This window comes from Gymnoscopelus braueri (genome assembly GCF_963280865.1).
Source record: "Gymnoscopelus braueri genome assembly, chromosome: 23".
Classification (NCBI taxonomy): Eukaryota; Metazoa; Chordata; class Actinopteri; order Myctophiformes; family Myctophidae; genus Gymnoscopelus; species Gymnoscopelus braueri.
In genome coordinates, this window is record NC_137625.1 from 16435695 (window position 1) to 16459995 (window position 24301).

The following is a 24301-nucleotide window of genomic DNA, read 5'->3' on the forward strand; positions in this document are numbered from 1 at the left end:
GAGTGTGTGTGCACAGTTTCACGTCGACCGGTTCAACTGGAGATTAGCTGTCCACACACAGAAGGACGGACGGACGGACGGCAAAACATAGTCTCTGCCACTCCTTCGGCCTGGCGGGGACAACAAAAACTATTAAATAGGGCTGGGTGTCTGGGACTGAAAGATGATGTGAATTGTACATTAGTGTTGTACATAATCAGTGCAGGTGGTGATCACAAATCAAGGAAAGTATAGAAAGGATGCTTCCATTCATAGTTATGCTGCACTGCTGGGTCAAACATGGAATGGGAAGTAATTCATCTATGGGGGTTTTCTGTGTCACATTGGCTCGCTTTTTTTTCTTTTCTTTTTACAAGGGGGACGGCTGAGAGGAAACCCGACTGGGTATTTCAGAACTCCTGTTCCTTGGCAGTGTGTGACCTACATGTTCTCACACGTGTAAGCCGTGTGTTCTCTAGTTTCAGTGTGCTTTGATGTATTTTTATTTTTTTTTGACAAATGACTTTTAATATAGAATCATGCAGTACTGCAGCTCATGCTTCTTGCTGCTACGCATACATGCATGACAGAAGGTTTGAGGACCCTGGGACCTCTTGGCCCTTGGAAAGAAAAACCTAAAAAAAAAGCAAAATTCCCAGCCAGTTAACATGCTGCAGGCACACTCAGAATGTGAGCGTGAGCTCCACCTTGTGTATGTCATTGACTCAGGTGTCACTCTATAGCTGAATACAGCATTCCTCCCTTAAAGTGCAGTTATGCTCACACCTCAACCAGCCTACCAGGCTTGCATGGTTTATCGTAGAGAAGCCAGAACAAAAACCTAGAACTAGCCAGAACTAAAAACCTACCTTTTTAACAAAGCGTTTCCTTAATTTTTCCTGGGCCTTTTGTTTGTATTTTCCCTAGTTTTAATTTTGACTCTTTAGTTTAGCCTAGTTGGATCCCTTGTAATTGTTTGGCTGCCTCTGCTGTTTTTAAGCCATGCTTTTAACCCTGTAGCTGTGTAGCACTTTAAGATTCGCAAGAATGTAAAGTGCGTTCCCTGGACGACCACTACGCTCACCTCAGTCACAAAATATAATAAAAAAAACAGTTTGCAGTAGACAGAGCACTCACACATTGTGTCCCCTATCTCTGGAATGCTCTCCCTCCAGCTGTTAGAGATGCCGACTCTTTGGACATTTTTAAATCCAGGCTAAAAACCCATATTTTTTCCTTGCATTATGGTTCCCCCCTTATTGAATTCATTGCCATGACCATCTCTTCTTGCTCTGTGGTTTTAAACACTGTTGTAAATTTTATTTTTTGCTGATCTGTGCATTCTTCAGCTGTGCACTGCCGCATGGGAATTGTTTGACCATACGTTCGGGCACATTTGACTGTTTCTTTGCTACTGTGTTTTTGTTGTATGACGTTTTTGTTGTATTTTGTGAAGTGCACAGACTCACTTGGGGTGATGTTGCACTATAAATAAAAATAAACTGAACTGCATGCATTCGGCGGTAGTTTTAGGATCCGGAACCGTAGGAACCGGATCCAACATCCATGGGTTCCGTCCCATTTGGAACCGGATTTATCACACTGTCAGAGCCTGGTATGTGGCACTTCACGTCTGCTATACAATTACAATACCCTCTGCTTCTCAAACGTTTTAATTCCATGGACCACCATAACTCTTGAGAGTTTACAAATGGAACATTTGTTCACTCGCAAGAGTTTTTGGAACCCCCTATAGGAACCGTGAAAGGGAACCGTTAATGAATGGGACCGTTAAGAGGGAATCGTTAAGGAATCGTTCAAATCCTAAAGAATCCCAACCCCATTCCATCGGTGGTCAGAGCAGCTCCGTTAGGGCGGCAGGCAGTGGCTCAGGAAGTAGAGCAGCCGTTTGGGAAACGGAAATGTTCCCTGTTCGATCCCTGAGCGACACACTGAACACCCTAATTGCTCCGGAGAATGTAATAATCACTAGTAATCTACTACTACTAATTCGCCCCCAACGCAACACGTTCTGAGCTTGCACATCAGCTATTTTCAGCTAAAGATATTTGGTGTAGAGGGAATAAATGTAGACCCCCCCCGGGGGCTTCGGTCAACTACAGTAAGTAGGGTTTAAGTGGTCAACTTAGTGGTCAACCATTTGTCTGATTTTATTGGATATTTATTGTGTGTGTGTGTGTGTGTGTCCCAGTGGTGGAAAAAGTACTCAAATGTTTGAATTAAAAGTATCAATACTGCAATGCAGAAATACTGTTACAAAAGTATTGGCATCAAAATGTACTTAAAAGTACAAAAAGTAAAAGTACTCATTATGCAGAATATTCCCGTTTCACAAGGTATCATATCTCTAAAATGTATAAACATCTTTTGAAAATACAAGCTCACTACTACAAGCTCACAACACGTCGCATCGCGATGTGTTGTGAGCTTGTAGATGTGCTATTTTCAAATAGTTTAAGTTTGTAGATGTGCTATTTTCAAATAGTTTAAGTTTAAATACGGCTGAAGTGGTTAATGTACGTTTTGTAATATTAATCAAAATCTGCAAAGTAACTAGTAACTAAAGTTTTCAAATAATTGTAGTGGAGTAAAAGTACAATATTTGCCTCTGAGATGTAGTGTAGTAAAAGTATTGGTAATTGGAAATACTCAAGTAAAGTACAAATACCTCAACATATTATACTTAGTTACTTTCCACCACTGTTGCGTGTGCCTGTTTCCCGCTCCCCTTATGTATCCTTGGGGTTGCTTTTCCACTTCATTCTGGCCTCGTCATCTTGCGTCGGGCCAAGAGGGAAAACTTTAGTGTTTTAAGCACATAAAAGGCCGGGGAGTCCTTATGAAACCTCTTAACCACTCAGCAAGATGACTGGAGGCGGGAATGAAGTGCTCTTCACCCCCTGTACATACGGGAAACCGTCGATAGCATCTTTTCAAAAGCCCCCTGTGGACAAGCGTTTGTGTATTAGCATTTCACTACAAACAGCAGCACAAGGCATCTGGTGCTTTGTGCAATAATTCCAGGTTGCTCCGGTGTTACCGTGATGTTAAGTGACCTAAACTTTAATCACCTAGAGAGGAAGAGAGAAAGCTAGAGAGGGAGATGGAGAGAGAAAGCTAGAGAGAGAGGAAGAGAGAAAGCTAGAGAGAGCGAAGGAGAGAGAAAGCTAGAGAGAGAAGGAGAGAGAAAGCTAGAGAGGGAGAGATAGGGAAAGAGAAAGGTGTAAGTGTGGAGATGAAGCTTGAGCGTTGATGAGCCAATCCACATGGATTAAAGATTAAAACCCTGGGCACTGATGTGCTTTTTAGGGGGAATGGTTGTAAGCTGAGCTAAAGCTTCATCTGGGGTAATGGAGCCTTACATTAAAGTGTGCCAGCGAGATGAGAGCAAATGGATGGACGTCACTGACACTTTGACTAGCCCAGGACTCTTATTCTGCCCCAGTGGGGGGGCTCTCCATCCACTCCCCACTGCGTCTCCTCCTCCTCCTCCTTTTTTTTTTTTAAACCACCCCCGCCTCCATCGTCTCCCACTTTTCGGCTGGTACCCGAAGCCTGACTGACTGGCACCCAGGGAGGGGCAGAGAAAAAGACTAGAGTCAGTTAGATGGCGGAGTGAAGAAAATGAAGGCGAAAGCATCCGAGGGCTGAGAGAGAGGGAGATGTTGGGTTTCAATTAAACCTGACATGACGGATGCAGGGAGGGGGTACGAGTTCTGTCGATGCCAGTGGTGGAAAAAAAGCATACTCAAATGTTTTACTTAGGTAAAAGTATCAATACTGCAATATTGAAATGATCTGTTACAAGTAAAAAAAAAGTCCGGAATTCAAGATGTCCTTGAGTCAAAGTACAAAAGTATTGGCATCAAAATGTACTTATGTACCAAAAATGTACCAAAAGTAAAAGTAGTCATTGTGCGGAATGATCCCATTTCAAGCTTTCAAAATGTATAACAATCTTTTGAAAATGGCAGATCTACAAGCTCACAATGTGTCGCATCGCGACACATTGTGACTTTGTAGATCGGCTATTTTCAAATGGCCGAAATGTATATAGGGCTGAAGTGGTTAATGTATGTTTTGTAATGATAATCAAAATCTAGTAACTAGTAACTAAAGTTTTCAAATAATTGTAGTGGAGTAAAAGTACAATATTTGCCTCTGAGATGTAGTGGAGTAGAAGTAAAAGTACTGAAATTTTGAAATACTCCAGTAAAGTAAAAAATCCTCAAAAGTTTACTTAACTACAGTACTTGAGTACATGTAGTTAGTTACTTTACACCACTGGTGTTGAAAGTAGGAGTCTGTAGTTGAAAGCGGAAATCCATAACTTTTTTTCAGTGAATAAAATCGTAGAGAACGTTAATACTCTGCAATTGACACAACCACAGTTGTAGTTGGCCTACTCGATCTGATATTGAGAAATGTATATCATGTGCTCGGTAGGACCACTACTGGTAAACGAGTGGTATTGCAAGAAGCTAAACACAATACAGCCTCTGCCCAAAGGGGGATTCCGTATTGGCTAGCAGATATACAAGCTCATAGCGCGGCACCGAGTGCCACGCTATGAGCTTGTAGATCTGATATTTAAAAAAAATCGTGAAAATTATGTGCAAATCTTTGAATACCGGTATATGTATTTTAAAGCAAACATTTTTAACCTAGTACATGGAATGTTTCAGATTGCATCTTTAACTTCAGACTGTTAGGGAAACAAAACACAATTTAATATTTTTACCAGCCTGGCTGGTGTTTATTCTTTCCAGTGTCTTCGTGTTTCCAAAATAATGACTTTGCACGACGCAACGATAAATAAAAAGTTAGTTTGAAGTTACCACATTTGTCACTGAATTTCCCCTGGTGTTTTTTTATTTTAATTAAAACTTTTTTTTTGGCAGGATAGTGAGCAAGAGAGACACACGCAGAGTGGAACATTTCCATTTTGATATGATTGTGAAAACACTTCATGTAGGAGAGTCTGCAATTTAAATTAGATGATTTTGTTTCATCTTCCGATTATCTCACATCAATTAACAGGGGGTTCTCAAGTTTCCCCCCCGAATAGACATAGCCTCTGGCTTAGGTCCCCCCTATTGTGCTGCTTTAAAACAAAAGAAAATAGAACAATGCGTTACATTATGAGCTTGTAGATGAGCTATTTTCACTATTTGATGTACTACAAAGTATATAGGGTTTAAGTGCTTTCCTGATTGTTCTCCTTGATCAAAGAATACCCGTTTGAGTCTTGATTAAAAGATTGACCGTCGCCTTGCATGCTGATCATTTTACATTGGGCTCTTAGAAGTAGTAACTCATGTTTTATTTTAGTACAGGGGTTCTGGAAAATAAAAGGCTCCTTTGAGTATATTAACTTTTGACTTCAATAATGTCGGCTTTTGTGAAGCCTTTTTATTTCAGAGCTTTTGAAGTTAATAATCTGACCCCTAATAAAGTCTTTAAATGCTTCCCATCTGTGCAAGCAGATGCTTTAAGATGTAATGCTTTCAAAGTATATATCAATTTGCTCATCCAGATAAGACATAATTCAGCCATTTGTGATGGGATCTCCCGTTGGGTGAGTGTTTTTTAAGTTTTATATCTACATAGATTAGACGATTTGGAGCACGGTCGAAGATTAAAATGCCATCATGATAACCATATTTTATTTAGCATTTTAATCCTGTGCTCAGACCAGAAAATAGTTGGTATGCAAGTAGGACTACTTGCAAAGCACAAAGGACCAAAGCACACTAAAACTATCTGGATTATGTTCTCTCTAGATGTCTGTCAAGCTCCTTAAACTAAAAGCGTTTTTTCTTCTTTTAGTTTGGGATTGCTCTGTACCCGAGACTGTCTTTAATAGGTCCAAGCTTGTAGATCGGCTATTTATAAAAAACGTTTTTACATTTTTGAATTTTCTTTTAGGGCCTTTTCACATTATGTTTTAAACGAACCGATCTGAGTCCTCTTAAAGTGGACCAAGAAATGGTAAATTGGTGCATTTATATAGCGCTTTTATCCAAAGTGCTTTACATAGATTGTGCATTACATTCACACATTCACACACCGATGGCGGAGGAAACCATGCAAGGCACCAACCTGCTCATCGGGAGCAATTAGGGGTTCAGCGTATCGCTGAAGGACACTTCGACACTAACTCTTGGGAAGCCCGGGATCAAACTGGGAACCTCGCAGTAGACCGGCCACTCTACCCCTGAGCCACTGTTGCCCCCATGACATAGTGCAGGGGTCTTCAACGTTTTCAGGCCAAGGACCCCCTAGCTGAGAGAGAGATGAAGCAGGGACCCCCTCTATATTGTATACAATTGTGTTCCAGATTAGACTTTTTTTCCCCCTCTACACCTATACCTCTTTGCCAAAAATGGCAGATCTACAAGCTCACAACGCCTCGCAGCGCGAGGCGTTGTGAGCTTGTAGATCTGCTATTTTTGGCTAAAGTTCTCCTCAGAAAAGGGATGCTAGGGTTGAAGTGGTTAAGGTAAAAAAATATCACACAAAGATTTGGCGGCCCCCCTGTAGTAACTCTGAGGACCCCCTAGGGGTCCCGGACCCCCTGTTGAAGACCCCTGACTTAGTGGGACACAGTGGGAACGCCACTCGGTTCTTTTGTCGGTGTTCACATTGTCAATTCACCTGAAAGAGGGGTCCGAGTCCTTTTCGAGTGTTCACTTATGAGTTCATTTTGAGGCCTGAAAGGGGACATAATGTAAAAACACCATAGAAATTGAAACCAAAAAAAATAGTACAGAAACAGAAAATGGCACAGTGAAACAGGTCTCAAAGTCGCTCGTTACGCACATAAACGAATGTGAACAAAGCAGATTCTGCCAATGTATCTCACAAATATTTGGACTTGCGTCATGGCAAAGGTACAGTAACTATACAACCCAAACCTCTGCCAAAGTGTTATTTTGCTTTAAACAAACTTAAATATATTTTTTGCCATGTGGCAAGGCTTTCACTACCGACTATGAATTTGAACCGTTGACAACTGTGACGCATGTAGCAGCAGTCATCATGGCTGTCATGTCTGTCTGATACATCAGGTTGACCTTTTAACTTGAATTCACACAGTGGTGGGAAAAGTACTCAAATGTTTTACCTAAGTAGAAGTATCAATACTGCAATGTAGTAAGTACTCTGTTACAAGTAAAAGTTTGGAATTACAAATTTACCTGAGTAAAAGTATTGGTATCAAAATGTATTTAAAGTACCAAAAGTAAAAGTATTAAAATGTTTGAAAATAGCAGATCTACAAGCTCACAACGCTTGTATATCGGCTATTTTCAAATAGCCAAGGTATAAAATAGGGCTAAAGTGGTTAATGGATGTTTTATAATGTAACATGTTTTATCTGCAAAGTAACTAGTAACAAAAGTTTTCAAATAATTGTAGTGGAGTAAAAGTACAATATTTGCCTCTGAGATGTAGTGGAGTAGAAGTAAAAGTACTGAACATTGGAAATACTCCAGTAAAGTAAAGATACCTCAAAGGTACTCGAGTAAATGTACTGTAGTTACTTTACACCACTGAATTCACAGGTGATCAAGTGGATGGGAAACTGTGTGCCACGGATGGGTCTGTACCTGTGTTTGTATCTGTATGTTGTTGGCTTGTATCTAGGTCACTGCAGCTACAAGATAACAAGGTTTCCTGAACAGTACATACAGTACAGTACAGCTACAGTATTAAAAGTTCACATTTCTCTCCTTCCCTCTCCTTATCCACTTTTAACTAGACCATGTTTTTTTTTTCCTCCTTCTACTTTACATATTTTCCTATCCAGAACTGTGTATAAAAAGTTAAACCCCCTGAAGTTTTATTTTGTGCAGACATCTATCAGACAACACAGAAAATGGAGAGGGGAGAGAGAACTGGGGAGAGAGAACTGGGGACATACAAATAAAAGGATGAGTTGGAGCAGAGAGAAAGAGAGACATCAAGGAACGAGAGAGACAGAGGAAGAGTAGGATATGTTGTGAGGCTACATCCACACTATTAGTGTTTTTTTTTTTTTTAATGCATAGGTTTTGCCCTGTTTGTGTCTAGCATCCACAGTACTCTGGTGTTTTTAAACCCCCCGAAAAACAGACTTTTCAAAACGCTGCTGATCCATTTTGTTGTGACAACTCACGACTAGGGAAACTGCTAATGATGACTTATACCAACAAGTTGGGGTAAGGGTTAAAAGTTTCGAACATGGCACATGCACAAACTCAACAATACATCGCAATGCAACATTTTGTGAGCTTTTAGACTGGATATGCGTCATACCCTGAACTATGAAATAGGGCTTAAGTGGTTAAGTCATCATCTGACATTTGAGTACGTATCCTAAAGGGAAGGATCCTTGTCATCAACTTTACATCAACAGGAAGGGGGAAACATTATTTCTACGTACAAGTGTTATGTGACGACTACTACTGTTTCAACGCTTTCAAAGGGCTGTCGGAGGTCAAATGTCGAATGTGTTTTCAGGCGTGCAGTACGAGTCGTTTCTGAAACACTCGTGTGGGCTGAGATTGTTTTAGTTTTACATCTTCAAATGAAAAAGGTATTCGTTTGGATGTAGCCGGGGTGTTTCCAAGGACCTGCATAAAACATGAGTGTTCTTAAACCTTCCTTCCAGCGTTCTTTGGGATCTTTGATGTAGCTGCTAGTATTTTCTTAGTTTTTGCACAGGGCGCCTATGGATGCCTCGGTCAGTGTATTTTGTACCGACTTAGGTCCTGCGTCTAGTTACTGGGGAGTCTTTTATGAAGAGAAAAGCATTGAGGCACTGGCAACAAACACCTGGGAAATGCTGCAGAGCAAAATACATACAAAAACAAACTCATACTCACAAAAACCTTACAGTGTGCTCCAATATTATAATAGTGGCCTTTCTGTCTTTATCGTGGGCATTTCAATGGGCCATGTCATATGCCTCCGGATATTCAGATTCTAATATTAGTTTCTCTATTTTCTCTGTTGTAAACAATACTTAAAAAACTTTGGCCTCCTACTGTGATCGCTCACTTTGTGAAAAGTGACAGTAACGAGTGCAGTGTCTCTGGGAAAAGTTGAGGCGATTTTCGCGCTCAAAGGCGGATCGCTCTGAATGGGGAAAAAAAGATGCTGGTGCTGACAGGCTAACCATTGAACACAATTTAAAAACGAGACTGCTGCTCAAAACAAGATGCCAAGTGGACACAGTTTCTCGAGATAAGATAGACTGTGGGTTATAGTGGCTGTGCGTTGGCGGAGGTTTTGGACATCTGCTGGAGAAGGAGAGCTTGAGTGTAGGCGTGTCAGTGGGAGAAGAGGAGTAAAACAAAAGGAGAAATGATGTGTTTTTTGTGCGCGTGGAGGATTTGGTGTCTGAGTTAGACAGTTAACTAATGCTCAGGGTCTGGTCGCTCCTGTAGAGACAGTCTTACAGGAGATGGAGAGAAAAAGTAAGACTATTTTGCTAGGCAATGAAATTTTCATGGTCTCACAGGGAGAGGAGGCGGGTTTTTGCAAACTTTTACTAAGTTTGAGTGGGGTCCCACGGTGAGAGTAGAGCCTCTTCTCTAGTCTGCTTGCAGAAGGCCTTCTGCCTCGTGTATAGACAGTGCTTTGTCTGTCTACCAATCCCCAAATGGATTTTTGTCCATATTTCTCTTAAATAAATACTAGGTCTGCACTTATCGATTATCTTCTTAGTGATTAAACTATGCATGACTTTTCAGATAAATTGAATAATGGAGAAGTACTTTTTTTGGATATTTACATTTTTTCAATATCAATGCAACATTTTTTAATAATAAAATAATATGCCCGCACACTGCCAAACTACACGCTACAGGAGCACATTTATTGAGAGAGAAGAGCAACGTTTCGGTCACTGATGACTTCCTTCAGGCATGCGATGATATATATTTTTTAAAAACATTATCGAAAAAGATTATTTATTATTCTGATTAATCATTTAAGCCCTAGTTTATACTTTGTTGTACAATGTTGTGACGCAAAAATAGCGTAAGAAGCTGATCTACAAGCTTACACCGCGTGGCAATACTTTGCAATTTTTGGAAATTGATCATTTTATTTAATGAATTTTTAAATAATGGATTATAGTGATTAGTTTGATTAACCTGCCTTTGACAGTGAGAAACTTCAATTGACTCTCTCGTGTGTGTGTGTGTGTGTGTGTGTGTGTGTGTGTGTGTGTGTGTGTGTGTGTGTGTGTGTGTGTGTGTGTGTGTGTGTGTGTGTGTACCGGGCCTGCTGCTGATACATAAAGTGTGACCCGTATACGGTATGCGTTCATTCATAAGCAGTTGTCTGTGAGATCAGATGAGACAGATGCTGTAGCTCGACCCAGATGTTTATCAAAGTGTGTATGAGTTACTCATGCAAATGGCGATGCTTTTTAACTCCCTGGATTGATTTTGAATGGAACAGGACTAAGACATTCAGGCTGCTTAAAGCTGTGTGTGTGTGTGTACGTCCAAACACTACGCTCACTTGGAAAAATGAACAGTCAATCCAAACAAAATCCACACGCAAAAGTGTGTCCAGTCAATAATTCAACAATTTCTTTGGTTTGCCAACATTTAACAGTGAAAAGGGAAATAAACGGTCGGATTAATGAATTCTCCCTGTTCGTAATGCTGCGTAATCCTGCATTGTGGCATTCAGCTGTATTACAGACATAGCATAAAGAGATTGCATATATAATAAGGGATCAAACAAATCTGGTTTCACATACTGTAAACTCGCTGAAGTTTTGTACTGGTCTGAACCTTGCTCAGACCTACAAACTTGGCTCCCTGTAGTCAATAAGAATAATAATACAATTATCACAATTTTTATAATATTAATTGGCAAAAAAAAGTGTGTATATGTATGTATATATGTATATGTCAGGTGGAAACCATGTCTAAAACTTGTTACTTTTCAGGATTAAAATCCCAAAATAACTTTTGTTTGATACTGTAGTATGATTAAATAGGGCATTTATTTACAAAAACAAACACAAAAAGTTAGAATATGGAGATAAGAGGTTTCTGCCCGACAGCAACAATATAGTATAACAAACATGGAATGGTGGTGTGATGCTAGATGCTCTCTGGTTGGAGGTGGTGACGGTTCACGGCCAGCTCTGAGAACAACATGGCGGCACAGTGGCGTCACACGACCTCTTCTGAATGTTATTAAACACATAGAGCGAACACATACATTTGAACAAGCCACATTACGTAGCCGGAAGACATGTGAGTCATGACTGATGCAGAAGAAAGCAAGAGAGAAGAGGAACAGATTTATGCAGTACCAACTACAGTATATATCTCTGCTGTCCGGCAGGAACCAGCTAAATCCAAAATGTTCATTTTTCAGGAAATGGAAAAAAAAGTTAGTTAGGAGGTTTTGTTCATCATTGATAAGAACATCTGAATGGACCTCCAAGCTCACAATGAGGTTGGAGGTCAAATGGAGGTGGAGCCTGGAGTCAGCAAAACCAGCTAACTCCACCCCCTTTTGCTGAGTTAGCTGGTTTAGCAGAACGTTTGAGGATCCAAGGGAGTTAGCTGGTTTAGTCAGAAGCGCTCTTTAATACTTTTCATTGGTTCAATATTTTTTTTACCAACACACAGACGTAAAGCGTGTTCAATAGCACTGATTTATGGAAAAGAATGCAAAAGCGGAAAAATTGGTTCCTGCCGGACAGCAACGAGTGAGTGCTGGTCACACAGTTATGTGATGAAGAGAAAAGTACATACCGTATGCAAACTCATAGATTAGGACTACACAGTCATTATTACTAGTTATGTACAGATAACAAGCCAATAATTTGATGACCAGCGGTCTCTCCGGTAGGAGACTCGAAGGGGACTCTTTGAGTCTCCTACCGGATACATTAGCATCTTTTCCGCAGGTCTTCAAATTATTGGTTTAGGAATGTGACAAAAACCAAAAAATCTCCATGAATTCAAGGCTTCATGGGGTGTGTAATTGATAGAAAATAAGTATTTATTTCGGTGAACTATTCCTTTAAGGGTATTTCACTCGTGAAGCGACTTGACGCGCATACTAATTGATTTTCATTGAGAGGAGGTAGGCAAGTAGGGTTGGCGCAGGCAATCCCACAGGTGGAGTGACGAGTGGGCTCACTCACGCACACGGCCGCCCGCGACAAGAGCTGGATTGTGGTCAACTTTTTTTCCACGCAACGCTCACAGGGCAATCATTTGACACAGCTGAAGCAGGCATCGATAGCCTGTTGTTATCCACAGAGTGATTCATGTGTATTCACATGAGAAGCGCAGCGCGACCCCCCGCTTATCCAAGTAAGAATGAAGGTGTCTCAAGTCAATTTTGAATTCCGGACTTTTACTTGTAACGGAGTATTTCTATATTGCAGTATTGATACTTTTACTTAGTAAAATATCTGAGTACTTTTTTCACCACTGCTTAAGACAGTCGTAGACGCGTGCACGATGCTGACACACTTAAGATGGCCGTGTCCAACCCGAGACCATGGTCTCTCTCCCTGCACAGCCACTCTTGAATCTGCGTGCTTGTTTTTATTTTTATTATCCAATGCCACATTCCTGTCATCTTTACGCCATCGGTGTCCTCTACTTCTTTGACGTTCTCATCCCTTGTCCCTCATCTCACCTCCTCCTGTCCTGAGCAGGAGGTCCCACATGGAATCCCTGCCCTGGTCCACTTCCATAAATACTCAGGTGTGATCTTGACGATTGCAGTTGTCTCCTCTCTTCAAGGTGTCCCCAGCAACAACAAAAAAAACATTAAAAGAAAAAAAGAAACCTCCCCAAATAATCAACATTCAAAAACGTCTTAAAGGGCTAATTGTCCCTTTAACCACATGAACCCTAGCATCCCTATTCTGGGGGCCGAACATTCAAACAACACATTAGGAATGCACTGATGTTTAATACCGATGTTTAAAATAACAATTTGGCCTATAGCCGATAAGGATGTTTGTTTGTTTAGTTTTTGCTGCTGTTAATTACCCATTTTGTGCCAGGGAAACGACTAAATCTTCATTATGACAAATAACTGCTTTAAAGTCTTTAAGCCCTTCATTACACGTGAGCACAATTTCCATCATTCATAGATAGATTTATGACACAACCAGATAATCGGCCACTGAGATCGATAAATGTCTTATTTACCGATAACACCGATGTTCTGCCGACGTGTTGTGAGCTTGTAGATTGAACAAAAATGCCTTGAAAAATATCGCCGGCGTGCATAAAACACTGGAACTGTTGCTTATCATGTTGACAGGCAATAACTAGATTTGGGACACAACTTCTCTTTAAACCTAATAACACAGAGTGACATATTAAACTAAAATGGCATGTTGTGTCGTGTGTACCCTGGCTGTGACCGACCACCTTCATTCTTCCAACTGCCATTAACGGGGTCTTCCAAAAAAAGTCATCAATTTAACACTGTGACAAGAAGTAGACCCCTGCTATTTTCTCTGTTCAGGACACCCCGGGCCCATTTAAATGCTAATCCTGGACACTGCACTATTTACTGGCTATTAGGAGCTAATGGACTTGTTGTAGTTTGCCTCTCCTGGGAAAAACCAACATGCGCTTGTCGTTAGAGGACGTGTGTGGGTTTTCGCCCACTTTGCATTTCATGGTTAGTAGTCAGTGGCAGTGAGCATATTACTTCCTATATGGCACATTCTAGAGAACTGATGCATAGGTCCAGTGTTGGAAAAAGTACTCGCATTTCTTTACTCAAGTAAAAGTATCAGTACTGCAATGTAGAAATACTACAAATTCAACATTTACTTGAGTAAAAGTACAAAAGTATTGGTATCAAAATATAGTTCAAGTACAAGAAGTAGAAATTAGTCCTTATGCAGAATGTCCCATTTCGGGAAGTTTACAAATGTATAAAATATATAAAAATCAAATAGCAGATCTGTTTATTTTTAATACCATATAAGTGAAATATAAACTTTCATCAAATCTAAGTCTTTCAGATCTATTTCTTTCTTATTTTTTGAACGAGGTCAAAACAATGACAATTTGTGGTCATATTGCCTAAACACATCTCACCCCCTTCACCTTGCTGTCGTTCAAAGCATAATTTATTCTGCTTCTATTACATCTGTTTATAGCAGTCTACTAGATCGGTATGTCACCAACAGATTAACCATTAAGCGGGCAGCATACTTTGTGGGAGTAAACAAACACATTCCCTTGCTAAAGTTCTTTTTCAGGACTTCTTGCACCTCCCAATATTTTGTACAGTAACTCGACAAAATCAACGCAGACAACACCTTTTTGCCAGGAGTCTTCACAACGTTTTTCAGGCCAAGGACGGGCTTAGCTGAGAGAGAGATGAAGCAGGGGGGACCCCCTGTTGAAGACCCCTTGCCTTATGCAGGGGTCAGAAACTCATATCCCATACTGAAAGCCTCAAGCATATTCAGCACCAAAGTTGAAACCACTTCGAGTAAAACAACTTCTTCGGTTTTTCGTAAGCCAAAAAAAAAAACAGCAGCGTCTGTGGCGTAAACAGGGCTCTCATAAAGAATGAAACAGGAACCCACGACTCAAAACAACAGTTTGTCTCGAGCTGATGCATTAACAATGAATTAGAAAGCTTACATTTGGGTCGGGGTTTCCACTGGGAGAGACGGAGAGTTTTTGAGAGTGCTGCTGCTTTGTTGGCACAATTGTCCAAGGTTTTTACCTCCCACCTGAACTCGGCTTGCAAGTTACTCTGCATAAATCAATACAACAAAGCCCTTAGTGTGTGTGTGTGTGTGTGTGTGTGTGTGTGTGTGTGTGTGTGTGTATGCATGTGCATATCTAGTAACTATGCTCTATTAACCCATGAATACTGTGGATCAACATAAAGCTACTGTACTGCGGTCCAGCTTTTTCTTTTTCAGTAGTGTGTAGCAGCAAATGTTCCTGCCATATGATGGCACTCTGCCCATTCTGCTATAAACCACTCACCTCGAATCACTCCTGTGTGTCTGTGATTGATTGTGTGTGTGGTGTGTGTGGTGCTAAAGACAGTATAGAAACAAAGTTTAGCCATGTTTGAATAAAATACCTAGACTAAACGTCGGCAAAACTTAGGCTACCACAATGGCATAATGCTAGTTGTGTTTTCCATCATTTAGCTATGTGACGCCAACTCAACACGAGTGCATCCTCAACAAGAGCGCGTGCAATCATTATGAACATGCAATATATTAACCAAATCCGAGTTGCAAAATTGAATGATATAGCCTATAGGGCTGTGAATCGTCTGCTATCTCACGATTCGATTCCGATTCTTGGGGTCACGATTCCGATTTTTATCAATTTTTTCAAAGCAAACTATTCTCGTTCAAAATCGATTCTTGATTCAAAACATAGGATTTCAGGATCTACTCCAATCTGCTGGCATGAGAACAGAGTACATTTATGTAGCTTTTATAATTGTAAAGGTTTTATCAACTGATAATAATGTAAACACACAAAGGTAAATCCAAGATCCTCCCCAAAAAAAAAGGAAAATCGATTAAAAAAAAAAAATCGATTCTGAATCGTCCAACAGTAGAATCGCGATTCGTATTCGAATCGATTTTTTCACCCCTAATAACACCCCTAATAGCCTACTGTAGATGGACACTGTCCCGCTTGCCCTACTTTTAGGCTACACATACCTGAATGCAGCTTATAAAGCCTTCCGTATATGAAATGATTGACTCTTTATGTTGGCTCCTTATGTCACATTCAAAACGTCTGTTTGTAGTGTTATTGTCGTTTGTTTATTGAACGATCAGTCAGTGATCAGCACAGGATAGTTATGTTCTTCAGGTCAGACCAACGTAAATATTTGACTTCCGGTCTTCGGACTTCAAAATTAGAGCCATTTGTCAATCATAGGAAAGTAAATATTTGATTTCTGCTCTGTGGAATCACAGAGCAGAAATCTTAGATCACAGTTGACCTGTAATATGCTGTTTTTTGAACAATGCTACATTTTTACAGCTTCACTTAAAATATAAGTACACTTAAAATACACTTAAAATATGATATATAAGTGTGAACCCATAGTCATTTTATCGCTATTGACATATTTGGCATATTTGGCATAGATATGTAGGTATGAATTTTTTTTGTACTTATCGTGTAGACCCAGTGCGCACGACATTGCAGACAGGCGAAATGTTAAATATTAACGCGAAACCAAATAAATTAATGTAATTATGAATGGCTATTCATGGATAATGGCTATTAACACATTCCATGCCAGAGTTTAATCTCATAATGTACTCGGCGTAGATCTACGCGATTGGCATTCAATGTGTTAACACTTTACCTGCCAAACACGAGTATAACCGTTGATGAAAAATACACCCGTTTACTGCCATCAACGAGTATAACCGTTTTTCAAAAAAATTTATCCACACAGAACCAGAGATATCACGATCCAAAGATTTCTAGCTCCATTCACTCCTTGGTTAACTTATTACTTTAAAATCTCGGCTCCTGTGTAAAAAAAATGTAAACACTGGCACTGGGGGAAGTAAAATAAAAAAAAACCTCTGGCAGGGAATGTGTTAATAGCCATTATCCTTGGTGTTCAAAAATAGCAGAAATAACAGATCTACAAGCTTACAACACGTCACTTTGTGACACTATTTAAAAAAAAAAAAGCATTAAATGATAAAATGTGACCGTAATTTCTTACTATATTTAAGTTATTTGTCATGTCTGCCTTGTGCAATTTGTGATTATGAAGCCTAAACCAAACGGAAATAAAAATGTGTATTCATAATTATATTCCAATGCTCAATGCAAACAAAAAAACACAATTAAATCGTTAACCGCAATTGTTTTGTGTGACACTAAATCGTCAACTTCGATGTGTAATCGTGACGGCCCTATTCTCGGTGTCTCCTCATAACCGTTGGTAGTTCCTTCAGCAGCTCATAGCCAACGTCTTTGACAGAGGATCCTGTGATCTCCATCCATTTCTTGGGAGATGAAGGCGAGAACTCTCGCAAAAACGGTGCGTCGTCATCAACACGACGAGTTGAAAGCTTCAAAGAGCCAGAGATCTCCGCACCGGCGTCACCCTCTGCATACCGAATGTGCATCTCAAACGGTGCTTTAATGTGTATTACTTAGAGCTTTCTATAAGGTTGATATATGACCTCCACATACACCCCTATACCTACATTAAAACCCACTCACGTTCACCCTCAGAGATATGCATTATCCTTGGCGTGCGTGCTCTCTGTGTACCACGCACATGCACTTTCTTTAAGCCCTATACGCGAGCTCTGTCAAGATACAAAAGAAAAGAAAAGTAGGAAGTGACCCCATAGGGAGCCGTTGGCTAATCCACTTCGTATGCACTCTCCACTAGGAGAACCAGCAGCTATTCAGCGGATAAACGGTGTGTACGGAGAGAGAGGCATTTCACACACTCAAGACTTTGACCCCTGATGACCAGTCATCCCACTCAGCGCTACAGCTAGCGCTTGTCGGCCAATCTGTGGTGTGCCTCTGTGTGATTGGGAGTCTACATTATGGTCACCTACCTATTAAGAGGCACTAAAAGGTTGTCGGGGCCAATGTGGATCGAGAGAATTTTGGTCTCAAGGAGGGGTGTGATGGAGTGTTGTGCTGACCTTGCACTGTGTGTGTGTTTGTTTTGTGTTGTGTTTGACCAGGTATCGAGTGTCCACGCAGCTCCAGAAACATGCCGGGTGGCATTCAGGTGGCAGAACCCTTCAGTGACGAGGCCATGCTGTTCACCAAAGAGCTGGTGATGCAGAGAGAGGTAAGGAACAAAGACCGCTTGACGGCCGATCACTCCCGCTTTAGTGTTCATTTAAACCACTTGAATGACATGTTGTGAGTTTGTGTGTCTTCTATTTTCACCGGATGCTCTATTTTCACCGACTGTTCTTCTATTTTTGCGTACCGTTCACCTATTAAGCCATGTCCAGAATAGATGACACGTGACAGCATATTATGGCATGTGGTTAACTCTCACTCTGAGATGCATCTTAGCTCAGAATTTAACAGGCATTTGGCATCTATAGTGCCTGCTTTGATCCAGACTAGTTTTTTGGAATTTACTAGCTTAGTCTTGGTCTTAATGAACTATTCTAACCCTGCTGGGAACACACCAGTTGTTACAGTTGATGTCAGTTGATCACACCACCAGCTGATGTCAGTTAATGTCAATTGATCACACCAGTTGATGTCAGTTGATTATGCCAGTTGATGTCATTTGATTATGCCAGTTGTCAGTTGATCTCGCCGGTTGATGTCACTTGAATTTGGGACGCCTGAATAGTTTAGCAGTTCCCCTTCAACAGTGAACTACTGTTGAACTTTGGTGACAACTTTGGCTCTGGAGAGCCTGTTATGTCTCCTGGGTACATTGCGTATTCTGCTTGTAGACTTGTCTGGCAGCGGAGTGGTTCTCCACTAAACTGTGATCCATCACCTCAGCCGGGGTTCAAAACCCAACCCAACTGAGTGAACGCCAGACAGGGGGAGGACAGGCAACATTTTAGTCACCTTTTTAAAGAAGGCCCCGGTAATGGTCGCCCTCAGTAACCTGGTTTTGTCCTCTTTCTTATTTTGTCTACGGGAGGATGCCATCAATAACCTCCGTTAATAACATGATCTGAGCTCCGTGTTGACTGGATCAGGGTCACAAGAAATCTTGGGTTCAGGTTTAGAATCCAGACAAGACAATTTCTTTTTATTATTACCAACTACTCGTAAGTTATTTGTTATTTATTGAAACTGTATTGTTTACCATGCTCTGCTGTAGCATGGGAAACTGCAGATTTTGAGGACTGCACATTGACGTTGTGGAGTTGTGAGTTGGAAAAACAGATTTTCATGCCGAAATCAACCATCACAGTGTATTTAAAAAAAAGAAAATCTATTTGTTACGCAAGCAGCACAAAGCGATCCTTGGTATCTGTGAGCATTCGATCCTTCAGCTTTGAGACTCCAGTCTAAGCTAAATTGTCAGACATTCTTTGTCAATATGTCCCAAACTGTTACTTTTCAGGATTCAAATTCCAAAACGGATCTACAAGTTCACCATACATTTTGCAAAAACCCAACATAATTGTGAGCTTGTACATCAGTTATGTTCAGTGGATTTAACTCCTTCCAGGTTTTTTTTGCGTGTTGTAGATCAAGTGCCCCAGGGCTTTCAGACAGCACCATCCACTGTGTGGCTCTTCATTCACATGCTAATAGCTTTTTATAGAAGGCAGTGAACTGACCAAAGCCGTGATGGAACTACTCATAATCCTGGGACCACTTATCCCAGGTCTCTCTCTCTCGCTCTCTCTCTCTCTCTCCCTCTCCCCTTATCTCTGTAGAAGAGGGTTTTTTCCTACGCTGGGTGCTTGACTCCACCACCGTCCTGTGGTTTTAATTGTCATGGAAATGCAGTTATGGCGTGTGTGTGTGTGTGTGTGTGTGTGTGTGCGCGCGCATGCTGCCATCCAATAGTACAGGTTGTATGCACCACAGCCTGGCTGCGAAATAATTGATGCTGGTGACAGGAGATGTTGAGTGACAGGGACACACATCACACACACACACACACACACACACACACACACACACACGCGCACACACACGCACACGCACAAGCGAGAGCGCTGCACACAGCCGCAGGTACACACACTTATTAACTTTATTCATTTTTAAAGCACATACACGCACGATCACTCACACACACGGGCGCGCACACACACAATCGCTTTGGCCTCGTGCAGCCAGTGTCACAGTGGTGTCAGCAATTTTCCTGGAGTAGGTGGGTGTCAGCCAACAGGATAGAGCCATCTAATGAGTCCAGAGTGCCTGCCTGCATTAACCTACTGGTGTGCGCGCTCACACTCTCACACACACACACACACACACACACACACACACACACACACACACACACACACACACACACACACACACACACACACACACACACACACACACACACACACACACACACACGCACATGCTTGGGCTGTCATTTTCTCCAAAAAGTTACATTTAGTCCATTTCTGTTGTAGCAAAACCATCAACAGCATAACTAGTTGTTGAAGATTTGCATTCTGGGAAACCCTTCAGGGAAGAAATAATGACTTAGACGTGTGCGTACACACACACACGCACGCACGCACGCACGCACGCACGCACGCACGCACGCACGCACGCACGCACGCACGCACGCACGCACGCACGCACGCACGCACGCACGCACGCACGCACGCACGCACGCACGCACGCACGCACGCACGCACGCACGCACGCACGCGCGCGCGCGCGCGCGCGCGTATATAAACTGGCATTACAAGAAATCATTAAAAATTGGATCTTAACTCAACCTGCTGCCCCAGCCTAACCATAACCTCAGCAACCATAACCCTGACGGTAATAATCTGCCTTGTCCCTTCTGATTCTGCTAGCCTCGTGGGGTTGACACACACACACACACACACACACACACACACACACACACAGAGAGAGAGAAATGATGGTGTAAGATTGTAGGAGTGATTGACGGTCTAGACAGTTGCAAATGGGATGGAGTTGGAAGTGAGGTCCATGGAATGAGAGAGAATAAAAGATGTTAATGTCGGAGTTAATTTGATTCTGACAATTTGGGTCGTTTTCACACGGCCTGGAATGAAATTAACACTTAGGCTTTTTACTGTGCGGTGGTTACATGAGTGTGATGGGTGCAGAGGAAGAACATGTTCTTGTCACATCCTCTCTCTCTTTTTCTCCTTCCCCTGCTGTTCACACACGCACACATGTACTTAACTCAAAGCATTTATGCAGTTCAGTCAAATCAACGGTGCTTTCTCAGTGCGTAGAACCGGCTCGAAAAAATGTCATCGCGACCTCCCGTAAAAAATTACATATTTCGGCAAAAATACATTAAAAAAAAAAGAGCCGAGATACAGGCTTTTTAAGTAATTAGTTAACCAGTAAGTGGATAGGAGTCTAAATCTTCAAAAAATATATATCTCCTGGTTCTGTGGGCCAAATTTAAAAATATATATATTAAAACAAACAAAACAAAACGTCCAAAAAGTCGTTTTAGTCGTTCTTGGCACTCTGGACCTATGGGGGAAAATGTCGTTTTAGTCGTTTTTGGCAGTGAATGAGTTGTTTGACAGTGTCCAGTTTCAAAGTTTGTTAACAGTTTCCGGGAGCTTCCATGCATTATAGGGGAGTCCATCGTGATGCAATGACGCTAGTGACGATTCTCCCTGACCAATCGGTAGTCTGCAGTGTTTTCACGTCACCTTCTGGTATCACCTCAACTCAATCGGTATCTCGACGGAGGTGTTGCCAAAAAAAAAAGTAACCGGTACTTATGCCATATCAAAAACCATAAAAAACCCAAGTGTCAAGTAAGCACAAATTTCAAGCACCACTTTGAACATCCATGAATAGGGTTCATCGGATCTCATTTGATCTACATTGTGCGGCTGATTGAGCTGTGAATGGCGCTTGATTGCAGGAGCTCTGGGAGACGACTCAGCCTTCAGTGAATGCCCATGGATTTAAATTCTTTGGTTTGTGTGTCTTGGTGTGTTTTTTGTTTGCGATCGCGGAATCACAATGTGTTTTCATGCGTCAGTCAGATGCTGACGCTGGGCCTTTTTTGGTTTGATGTTTGTCCGCCGTCTTTCTCCTCTGTGTTTTGAGACTGGAGGCAGTGGTATGTGACTTGAGGCTGAGCTCTCTCTCCATATCTCATGGATTAAAGTTTTCAGTCGCCACGACTGGTTTCAGTCATTTGGATTCCATAGAGGCTTCTATGGAAGCATGTTGCACCGAGAAAATAGCCCATCTACAAGCTCTCAATGTGTTTCACAAATCGCACATTAGGACTTGGGTCATATTTTGCTTTCATTATATCTCTCTCCATGTCTCTCACTCTCCCCCCCCTTTCTCCATCTATCCCCCTCCATCTGTCTCTCCCTCTCTCTCCATCTCTCTCTCTCATTTGCTCACACCCCGTCTTTGGTCTGTTGCTTCTGCAACTTTTTCATGTCTTCTCTCTTAACTAGTTAACACTCATTCTCTCCTCTTTTCCTTATTTTACCCTGTCTTTCTACTGCCCCCCCCTTCTCTCTTTGTGTCGAGCCTTAATCTATGAGTGGCACTTGTCCTCCATTCAATCTCTCTCTCTCTCTCCAAACTGCCAAACAGCCATGTCTTAATTTCTCCTGATGCAGACGCGCATAATTAATGTGGCACGCAGCGAAAGGAGAGACCCTGATTCCCGTCTTCTCTATTTATAAATCTCTCTCTCTCTCTGTCTCTGTCTCTCTCTCTCTGTCTCTGTCGGTCTTTGTGTCAAGGTTTCCTGTTTCGTGTTCTTGCGTTCCCTTTAAAAAAGAAAGCGTTTAAACCTTCCGCTAAGCCGCTCTGTATTCCTCCGTTTATCTGGATACCTTCCTCTACCTCCCTCCTGCTCATCCTTCCATCAACCCCCCCCCCTTGTCTTTCACCCCCCCCCCCCTTCTCTTTCTCTCTCTCTCTCTTTTGCTCTCTTTCACTCTCTCTTGCTCTCTCTCTCTGTGTGCAGTCTTAACCCATTAAGACCAGGAACACATCTGTCATTTTCCTTTAGGCTATTAAAAAAATTGCAGATATACAAGCTCATAGCGCGGCACTCGTGCCGCGCTATGAGCTTGTAGATATTTTTTTGAAAAATCATGAAAATGTGTGCAAATCTTTGAATATATATATATATCTTTTAAAGCGAACATTTGTAACTCAAATCTTTGCTTCTGGGGGATTCTACAAATGTCTTCTAAATCCTAACACATTTTTGAAAACTTACGTTGCTATAATCAGTGGTTCTCAAACTGTTTCATGTCAAGGACCCCCAAAATTATATGTATTTGGCCGCGGACCCCCATCTCAAAATATTTTGTTCCAGTGACCCCCATAAAGCAAAAGATTTGAGTTACAAATGTTCCCTTTAAAAATATATATTCAAATATTCGCACACATTTTCAAGATTTTCTTTTTTTTCTATCTACAAGCTGAGTGCCGCGCTATGAGCTTGTAGATCTGCTATTTTTGAATAGCCAAATAAATCTTAAAATGGCACAGATGTGTTCCCGGTCTTAAAGAGTTAATCGCTGTCAGACATGGCTTCCGCACCCAGCATGTGCTCTGAAATAAGCAGCAGCACAGAGAAATCTGGGGGGGGGGGGGAATGGAATCCGCAAACGCCCCTCCGCGGAAATCCTTGGCTTTTTGATGTCTTCATTTCATTTCTATATCCCGGCCCTTCCATCTCAGCCCCAACCTCTGTTGATTTAAAAAACACGCTTCCAGCCTCCGCCAAACATGACGGGGTGCTTCCTCCTATGATGACGTTTTTGGTGTGTTCTGAGCATGTTTTGATGGAATTCCATCGCGGTGACTCGCCAACTATATCGCGTATCGCGTCAATGGGCTCCGCGGAAAAGTGTGTTTGGCCCTTTTTCTTTACTTCTATAATTTTTATCCCACGCTTTTTGTAACCCATTTTTTCACCCAGTGCCAATTGCCTATGTAATCCTGGGCGCTACACTCCCTCTTCCAGCCTAGGGAGAGCCTAGAGCCGAGCTCATGCCTCCTTCAATGCATGAGAGCTAGCAAGCCGCTTCTTATCACCCGACAGGGGGAGGTTCCCTGGTTAGACGTAGCGCGTGGAAGGAACACGTTATTCCAACCAGTTCCTTTCCCCTCCATCAGGCGCCCTGGCTGACCAGGGGGAGGCAGTATAGAGACCAGGATTACTGCATGTTTTTTTGAGGGTACCTACCCTAGGAGTACACGGGGAGAACATGCTAAGTCCACACAGAGTGTTTGGCCCTTCTTAACAAGCCAAATTAATGCACCTGATACACATAGGCTTACTTGCTCCGTCCTCCATACATGCACACATGTGCATGTATGGAGGACATCTTAGGTTACTGTCTGTTATTTCACCTACAGTATGTTGCTACATAATTGTCAGGCCTCCACCTTGGATATAATCAGCGCAATTTGTGCAATGGGGATCATAATACAAACCAATCTTTGTTGGAATGTTAATATAACTAGCACATCTGCAGTGGTTGGAGGTGATGGTGGTGTCCCCACTCCTCCATTGCTACATTTAGACCCTGGTGGTCAGCTAGGACAACCAGGTTATTTGAAGTAGACATTGAGCATTGCGTCGGACGCTAAGATGATACATGGGCGGACAAAGGAAT

The 24301-nt window shown here is 41.8% G+C and overlaps 1 protein-coding gene across 2 annotated transcripts in view; it reads left to right on the forward strand.

Annotated features, from left to right (window-relative positions):
• The window catches only part of snd1 (staphylococcal nuclease and tudor domain containing 1), a 352436-nt gene that overhangs the window by 105955 nt on the left and 222180 nt on the right, over positions 1–24301 (forward strand). For both annotated transcript variants that reach the window (XM_080420799.1, XM_080420800.1), the window contains exon 16: positions 17723–17832. In XM_080420799.1, coding sequence (XP_080276925.1) covers positions 17723–17832 — 110 coding nt within the window. The remainder of the gene's footprint in view (positions 1–17722; positions 17833–24301) is intronic.